The 14,103-nt window shown below is 62.4% G+C and overlaps 1 protein-coding gene across 2 annotated transcripts; it reads left to right on the plus strand.

The window, feature by feature from the left end:
• Positions 1 to 562: 562 nt before the first annotated feature.
• On the plus strand, positions 563 to 11,031 carry STRIP1 (striatin interacting protein 1). 2 transcript variants are annotated; one of them, XM_037410624.1, is made up of 21 exons: positions 563 to 636; positions 2,215 to 2,284; positions 2,574 to 2,648; positions 3,173 to 3,307; positions 3,692 to 3,812; positions 4,181 to 4,249; positions 4,692 to 4,798; positions 5,227 to 5,354; positions 5,811 to 5,993; positions 6,115 to 6,332; positions 6,593 to 6,658; positions 6,878 to 6,941; positions 7,334 to 7,405; positions 7,678 to 7,752; positions 7,948 to 8,045; positions 8,327 to 8,453; positions 8,546 to 8,646; positions 8,870 to 8,936; positions 9,224 to 9,328; positions 9,635 to 9,839; positions 10,167 to 11,031. In XM_037410624.1, the coding sequence occupies exons 1-21, from the start codon at positions 586 to 588 to the stop codon at positions 10,412 to 10,414; spliced, it is 2,385 nt and encodes a 794-aa protein (XP_037266521.1). In that variant the 5' UTR covers positions 563 to 585; the 3' UTR covers positions 10,415 to 11,031. The 2 variants fall into 2 exon arrangements, with proteins under 2 accessions (XP_037266521.1, XP_037266520.1); XM_037410623.1 differs by lacking the exon at positions 563 to 636 and adding an exon at positions 645 to 800.
• The last annotated feature ends 3,072 nt before the right edge of the window (positions 11,032 to 14,103 follow it).

Here is a 14,103-nt window from a genome sequence, read left to right on the forward strand (position 1 = left end):
TTGGAAGGGCGAGCGAATGCAATCCTTTGGGAACCCTGAGTTGTGTCTGAGGCTGGGGATCAATTTGGCAGCCCCCAGATGGGCTTTGGGGCCCCCCTGAGCCCCCCAGTATCACGTTTTGGGGTCCAACCCCCTCTGGGCCCTTTTGCTTGCGGTTTAACCCCCACCAAGGCCCCTCTGTTGGGGCCCGGCTCCCCTCCGAGCCCTGTCAGCCCGCCGCTGTTTGGGGTCTCGGACCCCAAAGCCCTTTGATTTGACGATTCACTCGTTCCAGGCCCCCCTAGTTTGGGGTCTGGCCCTCCAGTTTGGGGTCTGGCCCCCCGGGGCGGCCCCGCCCCTTCCTGCCCCTCCCAACATGGCGGCCCCCAGCGCCCAGCCGGGGCGGGCGGAAGTGCCCCTCCCAACATGGCTGCCGGCGGCGCCCTGCCACCCCGAAGATGGCCGCTCGGGGGCCGGCCGCCGCGCCCTCTGTGGCCGCCGGGGGCGGGCGGTGACGCGGCCGGGCCGGCGGAGCGGCGGGGCCGGCGGGCGGAGTCACAGCGCGGCCGCCCGAGCGGGCGCAGCCCCTGCGGTGCCACTCCCAAGATGGCGGCGGCGCTGCCCCGGCTCTCCCTGCCGCTCCCGCGAGAGGGGGGGGTGAGTCCTCGCGAGAGCTCGGCGCGGCGGAGGCGGCCGACATGGAGCCGGGCGGCGGCGCGGGGGGCGCGGGGCCGCTCCCCGGTAACAACAAGGCCCGCGGAGGAGCGGCGCCGCCCGGCAAGGCCCGCGACCTGGGCCGCCCGCCGCGCAAGGACTCGGAGGTCAGCGCCGCTGCCGCCGGGCCCGGCTCCGGCTCCGGGGGGGGGGCGGCCTTCCCGGGCGGGGCGGGCCGGGCCGGGCCGCGTCCTCCTCCCGCCGGGGACCCGGGGCCTGCCCGCGGGCTCCACCGCCCGCCTCAGCCCTGACCCGGGCTCCGCCTTCCCCCGGGCCGGGCCTGAGCCGGCCGCTGCCCCTGGAGCCGGGGCCTGGCACTGCGGGGCCTGGCGCGCCAGCAGCCGGGGCCGGTGGCCGCTCCCCGCCAGGCCCGCTCGGTACCGGGCTGCCCGGGCCGGTGCCGTTCCGCCGCCTCTTCCCGCCGAGTCTGGCTCGGTCTGCGCTGGCCGGGGCGTGCGGCTGGCTCTGGTCCCAGCCCCCCGGGGCACCGGCCACCCCGCTCCCAGGGCAGCCCTGGGCTCTCACCGCCCCGCCCGGCGCCTCTCCCAGCCCCGTCCGCCGGTGCCGGCCCGGTGCGGCAGTGAGCGGGCCGCGGTGTCAGGTCCCCTGCGGCGGGTCGGTCCCGCTGTGGCAAGAGGTGACCGACCCCTCCAGGGAGGCACCGAGAACGCCCCCTGCGCCGTGGGGGGCCCGGAGGGTTGTGTGGGGCAGGGTGGAGCTGATGGATCCTATGTCTTTGCCGTCGTGTTCCCTGAACCCAGTTTAATTCCTGGGATGGCCCTAGAGCCGTCGGCTTCCAGGGGTGTCCCCCCCAGCGTGGGGACGCTCCCTGAGGTGACACAAGAGGGCCGTGAGGTCTGTGGGTGCTGGGGAGCAGCCCCCCAGCCCCACAGAGTGGCACAGACCCGTTGCCCTTTGGAGGAGCTGGTGGGTCGGATCAGCCCCTTGCTGAGGAGTGGGCGCCCTGGGGTGGGGAGGGTTTTGCGGTGGGTCCACGTGGGTGACTTAAAGGGAGCAGGTGTTTTGTGCTCTAAGGCTTCTGGATGTTTTTCCAGTCTTGGAGTTGTTGCGGTCTCGCTATTTGCATCTGCTGGCATCACTCCGATCGGCACCGGGTGGGGGATAGCCCAAATTTTCACACATCTCTGCAAAATGGGTGAGCTCTGAGAGCCGCCTGGTCCCGCATAACCTGCTTCCCACCCTGAGATGAAACGTTCCCTGCCTCCTGCTGTATTTTTTGGCCTTTTGGGGCTCCTGGAGTGTTTTAGAGGTGGTGCAGTGGCAGAGGCTGCCCACCGGCAAAGCGCAGCATGGCTCAATGCGGCGGAGCTGTGATGGAGATGCAGGAGGTGGGTAGGAGTTGCCTTGGTAACGTTTACGCTGCTGCGGGTACATTTTTGGGCTCAAACAGAAGATACAGTCCTGGATTCGCGGGAGGATGAGGTGAATTGGGAATATCTTGGGGATTTTGGTTTTCCTCAAAACCGCTGCAATTTAACTGAATTCTTCCTCTGCTTTCAGGGCTATTCGGAGTCCCCAGACCTGGAGTTTGAATATGCAGATACCGACAAATGGGCGGCAGAGCTCTCTGGTAAGGATCTCATCTTGATAGATCAATTAATCAGCCATGATTTTCTTTCCCGGTGGTGATTAAAGCAGCTCTGGCAATGCCAGTATCGCTCCATTCTTGTCCTTAAACGCCTTTTTCATGTTAAAAGGGCAGTGATACTGTCTAATTAATTTTTTTCAGCCTTATGCTGGATGTGTTTTTTGCATTTCCCTAATCTTGGGTAGAACTGCAATTAATGTAGCTGAGTTGCAGCTTTCTCTGGCGGCTCAGTGCAGGTTGTTGGAGATTTTCCTCTGTGCTCTTTTGGCAGAGCTGTACAGCTACACAGAAGGGCCGGAGTTCCTGCTCAACCGCAAGTGCTTTGAGGAGGACTTCAGGATCCACAGTAAGACCCTTCTTTTAGACCTCTGGGGAGGGACAGGGGTCTCCCGAAGGAGACGTGGGGATTGGCGCGTTAGCACTGCGTCAGAAAGCTCGAGCTGTGCACTGGTAATCGTCAGGCGGTTTGTACTGGAGACCTCATTAGTGTGCGTGGGCTGGCCTTGGAGCGCAGCTTGCTGCCTCCAGTGTGCTCAGCATTTGCTGATGTTGGTGTCCGAAGTGGTTCGTTGGCGCTGGGACAGCTCTGCTGGAACATACTGGCATCAGCAAGAGCATCCAGCTTGTTCCCCATCAGCTGCCAGCGCTGGTTCAGATGGATGTGATTCATCTAGTCGTCTGGTGGAAGGCAGGAGACGGTCCCTCCGGGCCGATCACACATCCCTGGGCGTTACTCCCAGAAGCACAGTGTTCCCTGAAGCAGCCCGGTTTTCCCTCATGCTGAATCCTTTTGAGCTGTTCCTGCAACGTTTGTGTCCGGGGCTGGCAGAGGTGCCCCATGCCCTCAGCCTGCCCGCTTTGACTTTTCAGTGCGCGACAAGAAATGGACCGAGCTGGACAAGAACCAGCACCGCACCCACGCCATGCGGCTTCTCGATGGGCTGGAGGTCACCGCGCGGGAGAAGAGGCTGAGGGTTGCCCGAGCCATCCTTTATGTTGCCCAAGGTGACGCCGGGCCTCTGCCCCTTTATTTTTCCCGTTGCTAAATCCAGATAATGGATTGGAGGCGATCAGTTTAAAGTATTTTAAAATCATTTTCTTTCCTTGTATTTTTTAATTTTACCTGGGGTGTCTGGAATGAAGCTAGTTCTCATGGGAGGCAGACAGTTTATAGGAGATTGGTTCAAAATTTGGCCCACTTCCCTGTGCTGTGCCGGCTCTGCCAGATCTCGATTGCATTCCATACAAGAGCGCAGTTCCGTCCTCTGCATCTGACTTTCACCTTAAAATTAAGGCTGTGGGTTTTATTCCCTTTGCAAAATGCGCTGGTGGTGTGGGAGGGCCTCGGGATCCCTGCAGAGGTGGGATCCAGCGAGGGTATCATTGCAGGCACGTTTGGGGAGTGCGGCTCCGAGGCCGAGGTACAAGCTTGGATGAGGTATAACATCTTCCTCTTGCTGGAAGTGGGGACGTTCAACGCTTTGGTGGAGCTGCTCAACATGGAGATTGAGTGAGTACTGAGGGAAGGCGCTTCAGAAATGGCTCTGGAGCTCCTTGGCAGGAGTTTTCCCAGTCTGTGGCAGTCCCATTCCTGGTTTGCCTATCCCTAATGTGATTCCTGCAGCCACTGGAACGACTCCCGCTGTTCTGGGTGGATACGTAGTGTAGGGTTATACCTGATTTATACAGAAATGTGCTATGAGCTCTGCTGACTGGCAGCAGATAGGGACAGGTCTGTTCCTCCTCCCTCGATTGCGCTGTGAGCAGGGGGCTTGCTGCGGTGGTATCTACTCCAGGGTTTGGCGGTGGTGTGTGGGTTACCTGTGGCAAAGTTAAGCTGCCTCCAAAGGCCCCTCTGAGGCCGTTTTCCCTCCGCAGTAACAGCGCGGCTTGCAGCAGTGCCGTGAGAAAGCCGGCCATCTCCCTGGCTGACAGCACGGACCTGAGGTATGGAGCAGGGCTGGGGAGAGGGGATGCTCTGGGGTCGAGGAGGGGGATCCAGCTGCTCGTTCCTTTGGCAAGCTGAGACGGGCCAGTTGGCACCGGAGGGTGTCCCAGGGCTGTCCCAGCTTCTGCCCCGGCTCTGTGAGCATCGTCAGGCGTGCTCAGGTCGGCAGATGTCCCTTGTCCTTGGCCTACACAGCAGGCATGTGGCTGCTTGGGGACATGAAAGCAGTGAAGTATGGGAAAGCAATTTTTTGCCCCATTTTGAGTTGCAGAGACCTTTTTCCCCAGTGCCTGAGCACCGATCCCCTGGTGTGGAGTGGGTGCATGGAAACCAGCTGTGGTCTGGGCAGATCCAGCCTCCCCCCAGAGCCCTGGGTGCCGGTGGTGCCTCCATAACTCATCCCAACCTTTGGTGATTGGCCCAACCTTCTGCTTTTTGCAGGGTGCTGCTGAACATCATGTACCTGATCGTGGAGACGGTTCGGCAGGAGGCGGAGGGGGACAAGCCCGAGTGGAAGAGCATGAGGCAGACCTTCCGAGCAGAGCTGGGTGAGGACCAGGTGCCTGGGGCTTGATGGGACAGAGGTTACAAGGGCTGAAGAGCAAGAGAGTGAGATGGGCTTTGGCTCTAGGCCTCGGTTCATAGGGACTGGCAGCACTGGGTTGGTTGCTGCTAGGCTGAACCTTGCTGGTGAGGTGAGGGGGGGATGGGCAGGGGAAGCCACTCAGCCTTTTGTGCTATCTGGGTGCTCTCCCTGGGGAAAAAAATGTCAATAGTGGGGCTGTTGTTTCCTCTCAATGAGAGGTAAGAAATTAGGGGAGTTTACAAGGCCTTGGAAAGGAAGAGAGGAGCTGTCTGGGGTGGGATGAGGATCTTGGAGAATAGAGGGTGTGAGGGTGCAGGGGCTGGTGGCCCTGGCAGTTGGGGTGAGGACAGGGATGAGGAATGCCTGCTGATTGCTGCCATGTGGTTCCAGGAGCCCCTCTGTACAACAATGAGCCCTTCTCAGTCATGCTCTTTGGGATGGTGACCAAATTCTGCAGCGGCCACGCTCCACACTTCCCCATGAAGAAGGTGCTGCTCTTGCTCTGGAAGGCTGTGCTGGTAAGGAGAGGCTGTGGGGTGTGCTGACACGTGTCTTGCGGTTTGGCGTTTGGCAGAGGAACAAGTTCTGCCCTCGGAGCTGGCTGTAATTGCTCCATCCTCTTTTTCTGGCGTTTAGCCGAGTAGATTGCACCCTATTAAACCCACCCCTGGGTTTCATCCCGTAGGGGAGCATTGGATGTCGGTGTCTGGAGCTGGATACAAAGGGATGGACCCAAAGCAAGGTCCCTGTCTGGGGTCTGCATGAAAGAAAAGGTCCAGACACTTCGGTTGCGAATGTCTGAGCACCCTCCTGTCCCTTTGGCCTTTCACAGTGACAAGAGCAGCATGGGGATGGGCAGCTCTTCGTTTTACACCCTGGGGGAAGGATTTGGGACGGGCAGGTGGAGGTGGCCCTGGCGCCAGGTGTTGAGGGGTCCCCTGTCCATGCTCAGGGTGCTGTGGTCTCCCTTGCAGTGCACTCTGGGGGGCTTTGAGGAGCTCCAGAGCATGAAGGCAGAGAAGCGGGAGATCCTGGGCCTCCCGCCGCTCCCGGAGGACAGCATTAAAGTGATCCGCAACATGCGAGCTGCCTCCCCGCCTGCGTCCGCCTCCGATCTGATCGAGCAGCAGCAGAAGCGAGGCCGGCGGGAGCACAAGGTGAGGCTGGCGCAGGGAAGCTGGGGACAGGGACGTTACTGGGGGCATGGCTGGGGTCGGGGCACTGATCTTGGAGCAGCTTGTCCCCGGGATATTCACCTGTCTGCCCTTCTCTCTCCAGGCCCTGATTAAGCAGGATAACCTTGACGCTTTCAATGAGCGAGACCCTTACAAAGCTGACGATTCCCGTGAGGAAGAGGAGGAGAACGATGACGACAACAGCCTAGAAGGAGAGACCTTCCCCCTTGAACGTGATGAAGTGATGCCTCCGCCCACCCAGCATCCCCCCAGCGACCGCATCACCTGCCCCAAGGGGCTGCCCTGGGCCCCCAAGGTCCGGTGAGTCCGTGGGGCTGACCTGCAGGGAAAGCTGGAATACGCTGTCGAAAAACCAGGCTGTTCAATGTTGAATACTTCAACAGGGGTGTGGGGAAGATGTTGGGGATGGGGTGGTCACTTTGGTGCTGTTCCCTTGGTGGGGTGGGCTCAGCACCATCTCCTTTATCCGACCACGAGGCTTTTGTTGATGCCCTGTGCCTGGGCTGTGGTGTGCCAGGTGGACAGCAAGATGTGACTCTTCCCTTTTTCGCTTTGCTCAGAGAGAAGGACATTGAGATGTTTCTGGAGTCCAGCCGCAGCAAGTTCATTGGCTACACGCTGGGCAGGTGGGTTCCCGCAGAGCCAGCCTGGGGGGCTGCTGGTTTTGGGGGGTTCGTGGTAGAGGCTGCTGGTGTGGGGGCTGCCATTGCCCTCTGCTTGGCAGCAGAGAAGTCCTGAGCTTGCTGGCTGCTTCCTGGGTGGCGTGGTGGTCTCTGGCCCGTGCATGGGTGGCTTTCAGGTTTGCTCCTGCCTGCACCCAGCCTGGCTCTTTCCCTTCTCTCTAGTGACACCAACACCGTGGTGGGCTTGCCCAGGCCCATCCACGAGAGCATCCGAACCCTGAAACTGGTGAGTGCGTTGGCAGCAAATTCCTCCAGCCGCTGCCGCTGTGTTGGGTGCCCCTTCCCCGTACCCCTGCATCAATCACAGGTCAGGGCCAGTGGTGCATTTTCCTGACCCCTCCCCAACATGCTCAGCCCCATGACGGGAGCAGCCTTAAGTTTTCATGCCAACCCCGATCTCCCAGGCTGGCTGAGCCCCTTTCCTTACTGGCTTCATGCCTTTTTTACTGGGGTTGTCCCAGAGGTGAGGCGGGTGGCCAACACCCTGCCCATCAACGCCGGTTACCCACTGGAGCAGGAATAGCAGGGTGGGACTTAAAATTATGATGGGACTGGGCTGGGGCTGGTGGCATCGATGGGGTGGCCCGTGCTGTGAAGCCCTGTGCTCTTTCTGTGCAGCACAAGTACACGTCGATCGCAGAGGTGCAGGTGCACATGGAAGACGAGTACCTGCGCTCCCCGCTCTCTGGAGTGAGTGTGGGGATGAGGATGGGATGAAGATTTTGGGCTGGACGTTGAGGACACTGTTCTGCCAGGCCTTTTGGCTTTTGGCAGGGCTGGGGGGTTTGCTGAAGGGCTAGGAGGAGTGATTTCTCTGGGGCAGAGGGTGGGGTGTGTGAGGAGGCTTCGGGCAGGTGCCGAGGGTGTCCCATCCTTGGGGTTGGACGACCTTGGGCTGAGTAAGGCGCGTGGCACTGGTGGCAGCTCCTGGTAAGAGGTTTTTTGGTCTTCCCTGGCACCAGGGGGAAGAAGAAGTGGAGCAAGTCCCTGCGGAGATACTGTACCAGGGCCTCCTGCCAAGCCTGCCACAGTACATGGTGAGCTGGGGTGCACTGGGGGTCCGTGGGCTCAGTGGTGGGGGCCTCCTTCCACTGCTCCCTCCATCCCTTTCCAGTGGTGCCCCCAGGTTTTCTTCCCTCCCCACATACGTTACTCCCTCCTGCTGTGGGGAGAGGGGCCTGTGGCCAGTCCTCCTGCTCCCATACCCTTTTCCATCTCTCCCTTCTCCCCAGATCGCTTTGCTGAAGATCCTCCTTGCCGCAGCCCCCACCTCCAAAGCCAAGACAGACTCCATCAACATCCTGGCAGACGTCTTGCCGGAGGAGATGCCGTGAGTGACTGTGGAGGGCGAGCAGAGGTGCTGGGTGGTGGTGGGGAGGGAAGGGGGGGTGGGAGGGAGCCAGGCAGGGTGGTGTGGTTTGGGCTGGGGCTTTGCTGAGGCCTCCTGGGTGATCTGACCATCCGCTGCTCGGTGGTGTGCCAGGAATCGTGCGTTGCCAGGGGAGCTGGATGCTCAAGAGCCCAGGGGATGGCAGGAGCGTCTGCCAGCACCTCTGGGGCTGGCAGGGTGCGGATAGTGCCCCAGCCCTAGGATCCCTCTGTGTCCTCCAGGACAACAGTGCTGCAGAGCATGAAGCTGGGGGTGGATGTCAATCGGCACAAGGAGATCATCGTCAAAGCCATTTCTGCTGTACTGCTGCTCCTGCTCAAGCACTTCAAGCTGAATCACATCTACCAGGTGAGATGGGCCAGGGTCCAGCCCCCCTCTGCAGGGCTTTGGGGGTGGGCAGGACCCAGGCTGGGTCCCAGCTCACCCGCCTTTCTCCCCAGTTTGAGTACATGGCCCAGCATCTGGTCTTTGCCAACTGCATCCCGCTCATCCTGAAGTTCTTCAACCAGAACATCATGTCCTACATCACTGCCAAGAACAGGTAGCAGAGGGTGCTGCCTGCCTGCATCCCTGCTGGTTGTGGGGAGGGGTCCCTGCTTGTTTTGCCCTCCACAGTCCTTCCCTGGCTGTGCCTTGGGTGCCAGTGGACCCGGGAAAGTGCCCACTGCAGCTGATCTCTGGTGGGTGGGAGGTGTGGGGCTGCGTTACCCCCAGGCCAGGTAGGATCTGGGGGAGCAGGATGACACCCTCTCTCCTTCCCGCAGCATTTCTGTCCTGGACTACCCCTACTGTGTGGTGCACGAGCTGCCGGAGCTGACGGCAGAGAGCCTGGTGAGTCGCTGACTTCTCTGCCGGGTCCTGGCACCCTGGGGTGCTTCCCAGGGGGAATTGTGGGTGTGGGGAGGTGGTGGGGCTCCAGCATCCAGCTCTGGCACTCTCAGCACTCCTGTGCTCAGCCCCTGGCGCTGCTGGGGCTTTGTGGGGTGCACAGAGCTGGCGGACGCCTCCTGCCTGCGTGCTGTGCTGTACCTCTTTGGGCGAGGGTCCTCGGACCAGAAGACCCTCTCCTCATCCCTGCTCCGCTCTCTTGCCTGACCCCTGCCTCCGCTGTCCTGCAGGAAGCCGGAGACAACAACCAGTTTTGCTGGAGGAACCTCTTCTCCTGCATAAACCTCCTGCGCATCCTGAACAAGCTGACCAAGTGGAAGCACTCCCGCACCATGGTGAGGGCCGGGGAACCCACGGGGGGTTCAGCCCAGCCACGCTGGGCTGTCACGGGGTGCCTGGGCTGGGCGAGGGGGCTGTGGATACCTTGGGGTGCCCTTTGTTTGGCACCCCAGACCTCGCTGGGGAGCGGGAGCGGAGAGGGCGGGATGGAAAGGGAGAGGGAGAGTGCACACCACAGGGAAGGGTTTGTGGGTGCTGGAGGAGGTGGGTGGCACGCGTGCGGTGGGAGGTACCCGCACGTGCCCACCCCAGCCGTGTCACCCCGCTGTCCCCGGCTGCCGGGGGGGGGCTGTTCCCCGCAGATGCTGGTGGTGTTCAAGTCAGCACCCATCCTGAAGCGGGCGCTGAAGGTGAAGCAGGCCATGATGCAGCTCTACGTGCTGAAGCTGCTCAAGGTACAGACCAAGTACCTGGGCCGGCAGTGGAGGAAGAGCAACATGAAGACCATGTCGGCCATCTACCAGAAAGTGCGGCACCGTCTCAACGACGACTGGGCTTACGGCAACGGTACGTCCTGTGCAGCGGCTGCAGAGCGTCCCGTTACCGACTGTCCTTCCCACTCCGTGCAGTGACGTGTCTGTGCCCAGAGCTGTCCCTCTGCTGCTTGGGGCTTGGGCGGCCCTTGGGTCTGGTGTGCAGGGAAGGGATGTGGGGTGGTGGCATCGCGGAGAAGAGGGAAAGGGCTGGCAGCGGCTGGTGGAGCTGTTGGTGGCTGTCAGCTCTGCACCCTGCGTGTTGCTCTTTGTAAGGACCTGCAAAGACCTTTCCCAGGGGGGCTGGGCCGGCTGAAGAGCCCCCCAGCTCCCCTCTGACACCCCTTTTCCCTCTGCCCAGACCTGGACGCCCGTCCCTGGGACTTCCAGGCGGAAGAGTGCGCCCTGCGCGCCAGCATCGAGCGCTTCAACTCGCGTCGCTATGACCGGGCGCACAGCAACCCGGATTTTCTGCCTGTGGACAACTGCCTGCAGAGCGTGCTGGGCCAGCGTGTGGACCTGCCCGAGGATTTCCAGGTCAACTACGACCTGTGGCTGGAGCGGGAGGTCTTCTCCCGACCCATCTCTTGGGAGGAGCTGCTGCAGTGACGGATGGTGGGGAGGCAGGAGGGGTTGCTTTGGGGAGATCTCGAGGCTGGCCTGCTGCCGAGGGGCAGGGGGAGCAAGGCTTTTTGGGGGGTCTGTGGGGGCCTGGACCCCCGTGGTGGGCTTGGGAAGAGGCTGGAGCTGTTGGGGTCCTTGCCAAGACACCGTCCTGCCCCTCTGCCTCCTTCTAGGCTGTGCCAGGCTCAACCCTGAGCGGAGGGTGAGGGCTTGGTGGTGGCCGCAGTGCCCTGGGGGTTTCCCGTGGGGTGGGGGGGGGACCTGTGCGATGCTTTTGGAAGCAGCACCCCCACCCCCCTCCTCCTGCCCCCCACCAGCCGGTGCCGAGAAGGGGGAGCAGGCGGCGGTGCGGGGAGCTGGGCAGCGAGGCGAGGGTCCCTGTGGCGCTGCTGTGGGACACGGGGAGCAGAGGTGGCTGTGGCAGGAAGGCAGTCTGTCCCCCTGCCCAGACCCTGCCTGGGGACGCGGTGGCGGGGTCGGGGGGGCTCTGGGGGGATGCTGGCGGGGGGAGTCGAGGGGCTGGAGACTGCAGTCTTCCCTCGCCCCGCTGGGTGGGGTGGATGAGCTGTACATATATATATATATATATCTCTATTTCGTGATATCTGCTCCGAGTGTGCCTGGGCCCCGTGTGTCCCCGTCCCTCCCGCCCCTGGGAAGCAGCAAGGGATGGACCCCGCGATGGGGCAGAGCTGCTGCACGGGGCTCCCTGGCTCGTGTCCTTGTCCCTGCTCCCTCCTCAGGTCCCACTGTGGGTGGATTACCGCAAGATTTTAAATATTTATCTTGCAACTGGATCTGTTGGCTTTGGGGGAGCTGGTGACCTTTGGGGGTGCAGGCAGGAGCTGGCAGCCTTCCCTGAACCCCCTCGAGTTCTGTCCTGGCGTTCCGGTGCTCGTGTCACTGGGATTTTCTTTGGCCCCTGCTCCCAGCAGAGGAGCCAGGTGTCAAACCCCGCTCCCCAAAGCCTGCCCTCGGCAGAGCTCGGCCCGGCGCCTTGCTGTGCCTCAGTTTCCCTGGCAGAGGGGGGGCAGCAGCCCCAGCTAGCTCGGGTGGGTGAAATCCCAGGAGTTTCCCCCCTGGTTTGAGCAGGGAGGGGCAGAAGGAAGCTGCTTCCCTGCCCAGCTGTGGTGATGGCTGTGGGCACAGGGAGGTGGCACAGCCCCAGCTGCCTCCCTGTCGCCTGCTGGGATGCTCCAGGAGCGAGGCCAGCCGTGGGGGTGCTCAGCCACTGGCTTGGAGACCTTCAGGGGGGCTCTGAGGCGGGAGATGCCAAACTCAGCCCTTAGGAGACATCAGAGAAGCCACAGCAGCTCAGCCTCAGTGGTACCGTGCTCACAGTCTGCAGGCTGCGCAGCCTTGAGAGGGGCTGTGGGACCTATCCTGCCCCCCTCCCCCTTAGCCACGGGCAGGGGCTGGGTGGTGGCATTGAGCTGGAGCCCAGCGATCCCTCCAGGGTCCCTGGTGCTGCACCCTGATCTCATCCCGCCGTAAGCAGCACGGATCGGGGTGGGGGGTGCTGTGTCCTGAGCAGAATCTGGCCGATCGGGGTGGGGGGTGCTGTGTCCTGAGCAGGATCTGGCCGATCGGGGTCGGGGGGGTGCTGTGTCCTGAGCAGGATCTGGCCGATGGGGGTGGGGGCTGTGACCACCGCTGTGGCGTTGCATTGGGTGGTGCGTGTTTGCAAAGCGTGCTGAGCCCTCGCTGGGGGTTTTCCTTCTGCCCGGCTGCCCCCAGTGCCCCCCCTGGACCCCGGACCCCAGTCCCAGTGCAGGAGCCGGCCCGGGGAGCCTGGTGGGACACGGGCAGATGAGGTGCGAGCCCGGCTGAGCGCTCTCCATCTCACCTCGCTCCCCTCCGCCTGCGCCAGAATGTTCCCCAGCTGCGCGGGGCCATCACAGACGGCGGCTTTTATAGTGCTGCCGGAGCCATAAATAACTTATTAAAAATGTGTTTTATTGTTTATAAATGAATAACAAAATCCCCGCCAGTGGAAGGCGGGCTGCGAGAGCCAGGGTGCAAGATGTCCCAGGCGAGGGTGGGCACCCGCTGGGTGCGTGGCCGGGCTGTGAGCTGCCCCCCCGGGGGGCACCCGCCGTGGCCAGGCTGTGCCGGGGGTGCCAAGCCTGGTGGGTAAGGAACACCCGCACAGGCTCCCTTTGGCTGCAAACCTTGTTTTGTGGCCCAAATCAGGCTGGACTGACAGGTTGGATGCCTCCTTGAGGGGGGTCTGTGGTGCTTGACCAGCCCCCGACACCCCACCCCACCCCCCCCCCCATCTTAGCATCAGGATGCTGGAGACCAGGAGCTGGGGCAGGGTGGGGGTGGGTGGCATCACAGGTTTGGGGTTTTTTTTGGCACAAGGCGGCTCTTGAGGATGAGGCATCTCCTGGCAGTAAGGAGAGTGGGAGCAAAAGGGGGATTCCCATTTGTGGCTTCATCTGGCTGGGGGGGCGGGGGGGGTCACGCTGGCTGGAGGACAGGGTGGGACATGCTGCTGAGACGCGGTGCTTGGAGGAACTCACCGTGCACCCTGGGTCCCCTGGAGCAGATGAAGCGTGTGGGATGCGACGAGCTGATCCCCCACCCAAGACACCCGGGACTGGCTGTACAGGTACCACTGCTAACAGGCTTCCTGCAGGCCCCCAGAATGGGGCAACCGGCCCCCCCAAACTGGCCACTGGTGCCCCCAACACCCTGAGCTGAGGCACCCGGGATGAGGATCCCACCCGCTGGGATTAAAGCACCTCCTGCCTCATCGATCTGAGGGGTCACAGGGATGGGGTGGCTATGGGTGACCCCCCCAGGGAAAACCGCTTTGGTTTAAGTGTCTTCATCGCCGCAGCCCCCTGCCCTGTACTGGGTTACTGCCCATCCCAGGGGGCTCCACGTGTTGTGGGAGCTGGTGACTGTGCCAGGGGCTTGTCCTGAATCTTGTACCCCCTCCAAGCGGGAGCAGAAAGGGCTGCCGTGGCTTGGGGGGGCTTTGGGGGTTCCTTGAACACGGCTGGGATTTTTGCTTTGTCCCCAGTAACACCCCCCGACCACCGGCAGCCCCCATGGGTCTCCCCAGTGTGGTTGGACTGGGACGTGAAGAGCCCAATTTCTGTCACTGCTGCCTGCACTGGGGATTGACAGGCAAATTTCAGCTGGGGAGGGGAGCGCTACCCCCAAAACAACCTGCTGCCCCCCCCGATGGTGCTCCCCTGGCACCCCACACCGGCACAGCCCCCTCCCCTCATGTACCCAAGGCTGGTGCCCCCCGGGTTGGTCAGGGGGCCTTGCAGCCGGGGGGGGACAACGACCCTGCTGCAAACCACTGCCTGTCTCCATCACGTCCCATCCACTGAAGGTGCTTTGGGGGGCTCAGGGGTTTTTGGGAGCTGCTTTCGGGGTCCTGAGCTGCCAGTGCCAGCTCTGCTGGGGCGGACTGGGTTTGGGGGTGTCCTCCCTCCCCCGGCAGCCCCGCTTTGACCACCCCTCACCGGAGGGGCACCACGATGGAGTAGGCTGAGATGCAGGAAAGCTCGTGGAGATCGGGGTGCGTGGGGAAGGGGGGAAGGGTGACCCCACCGACCCGCTCCCCACCCTGGTGCTGGGGGGGGGAGGGGGGGAAGGACGAGGTCGGGTGGGGGTGGGGGTGCGAATGGTCCGTGTCCCTCCCCACGGGGGGA

This window comes from Falco rusticolus, chromosome 17, assembly GCF_015220075.1.
Source record: "Falco rusticolus isolate bFalRus1 chromosome 17, bFalRus1.pri, whole genome shotgun sequence".
In the NCBI taxonomy this organism is placed as follows: Eukaryota; Metazoa; Chordata; class Aves; order Falconiformes; family Falconidae; genus Falco; species Falco rusticolus.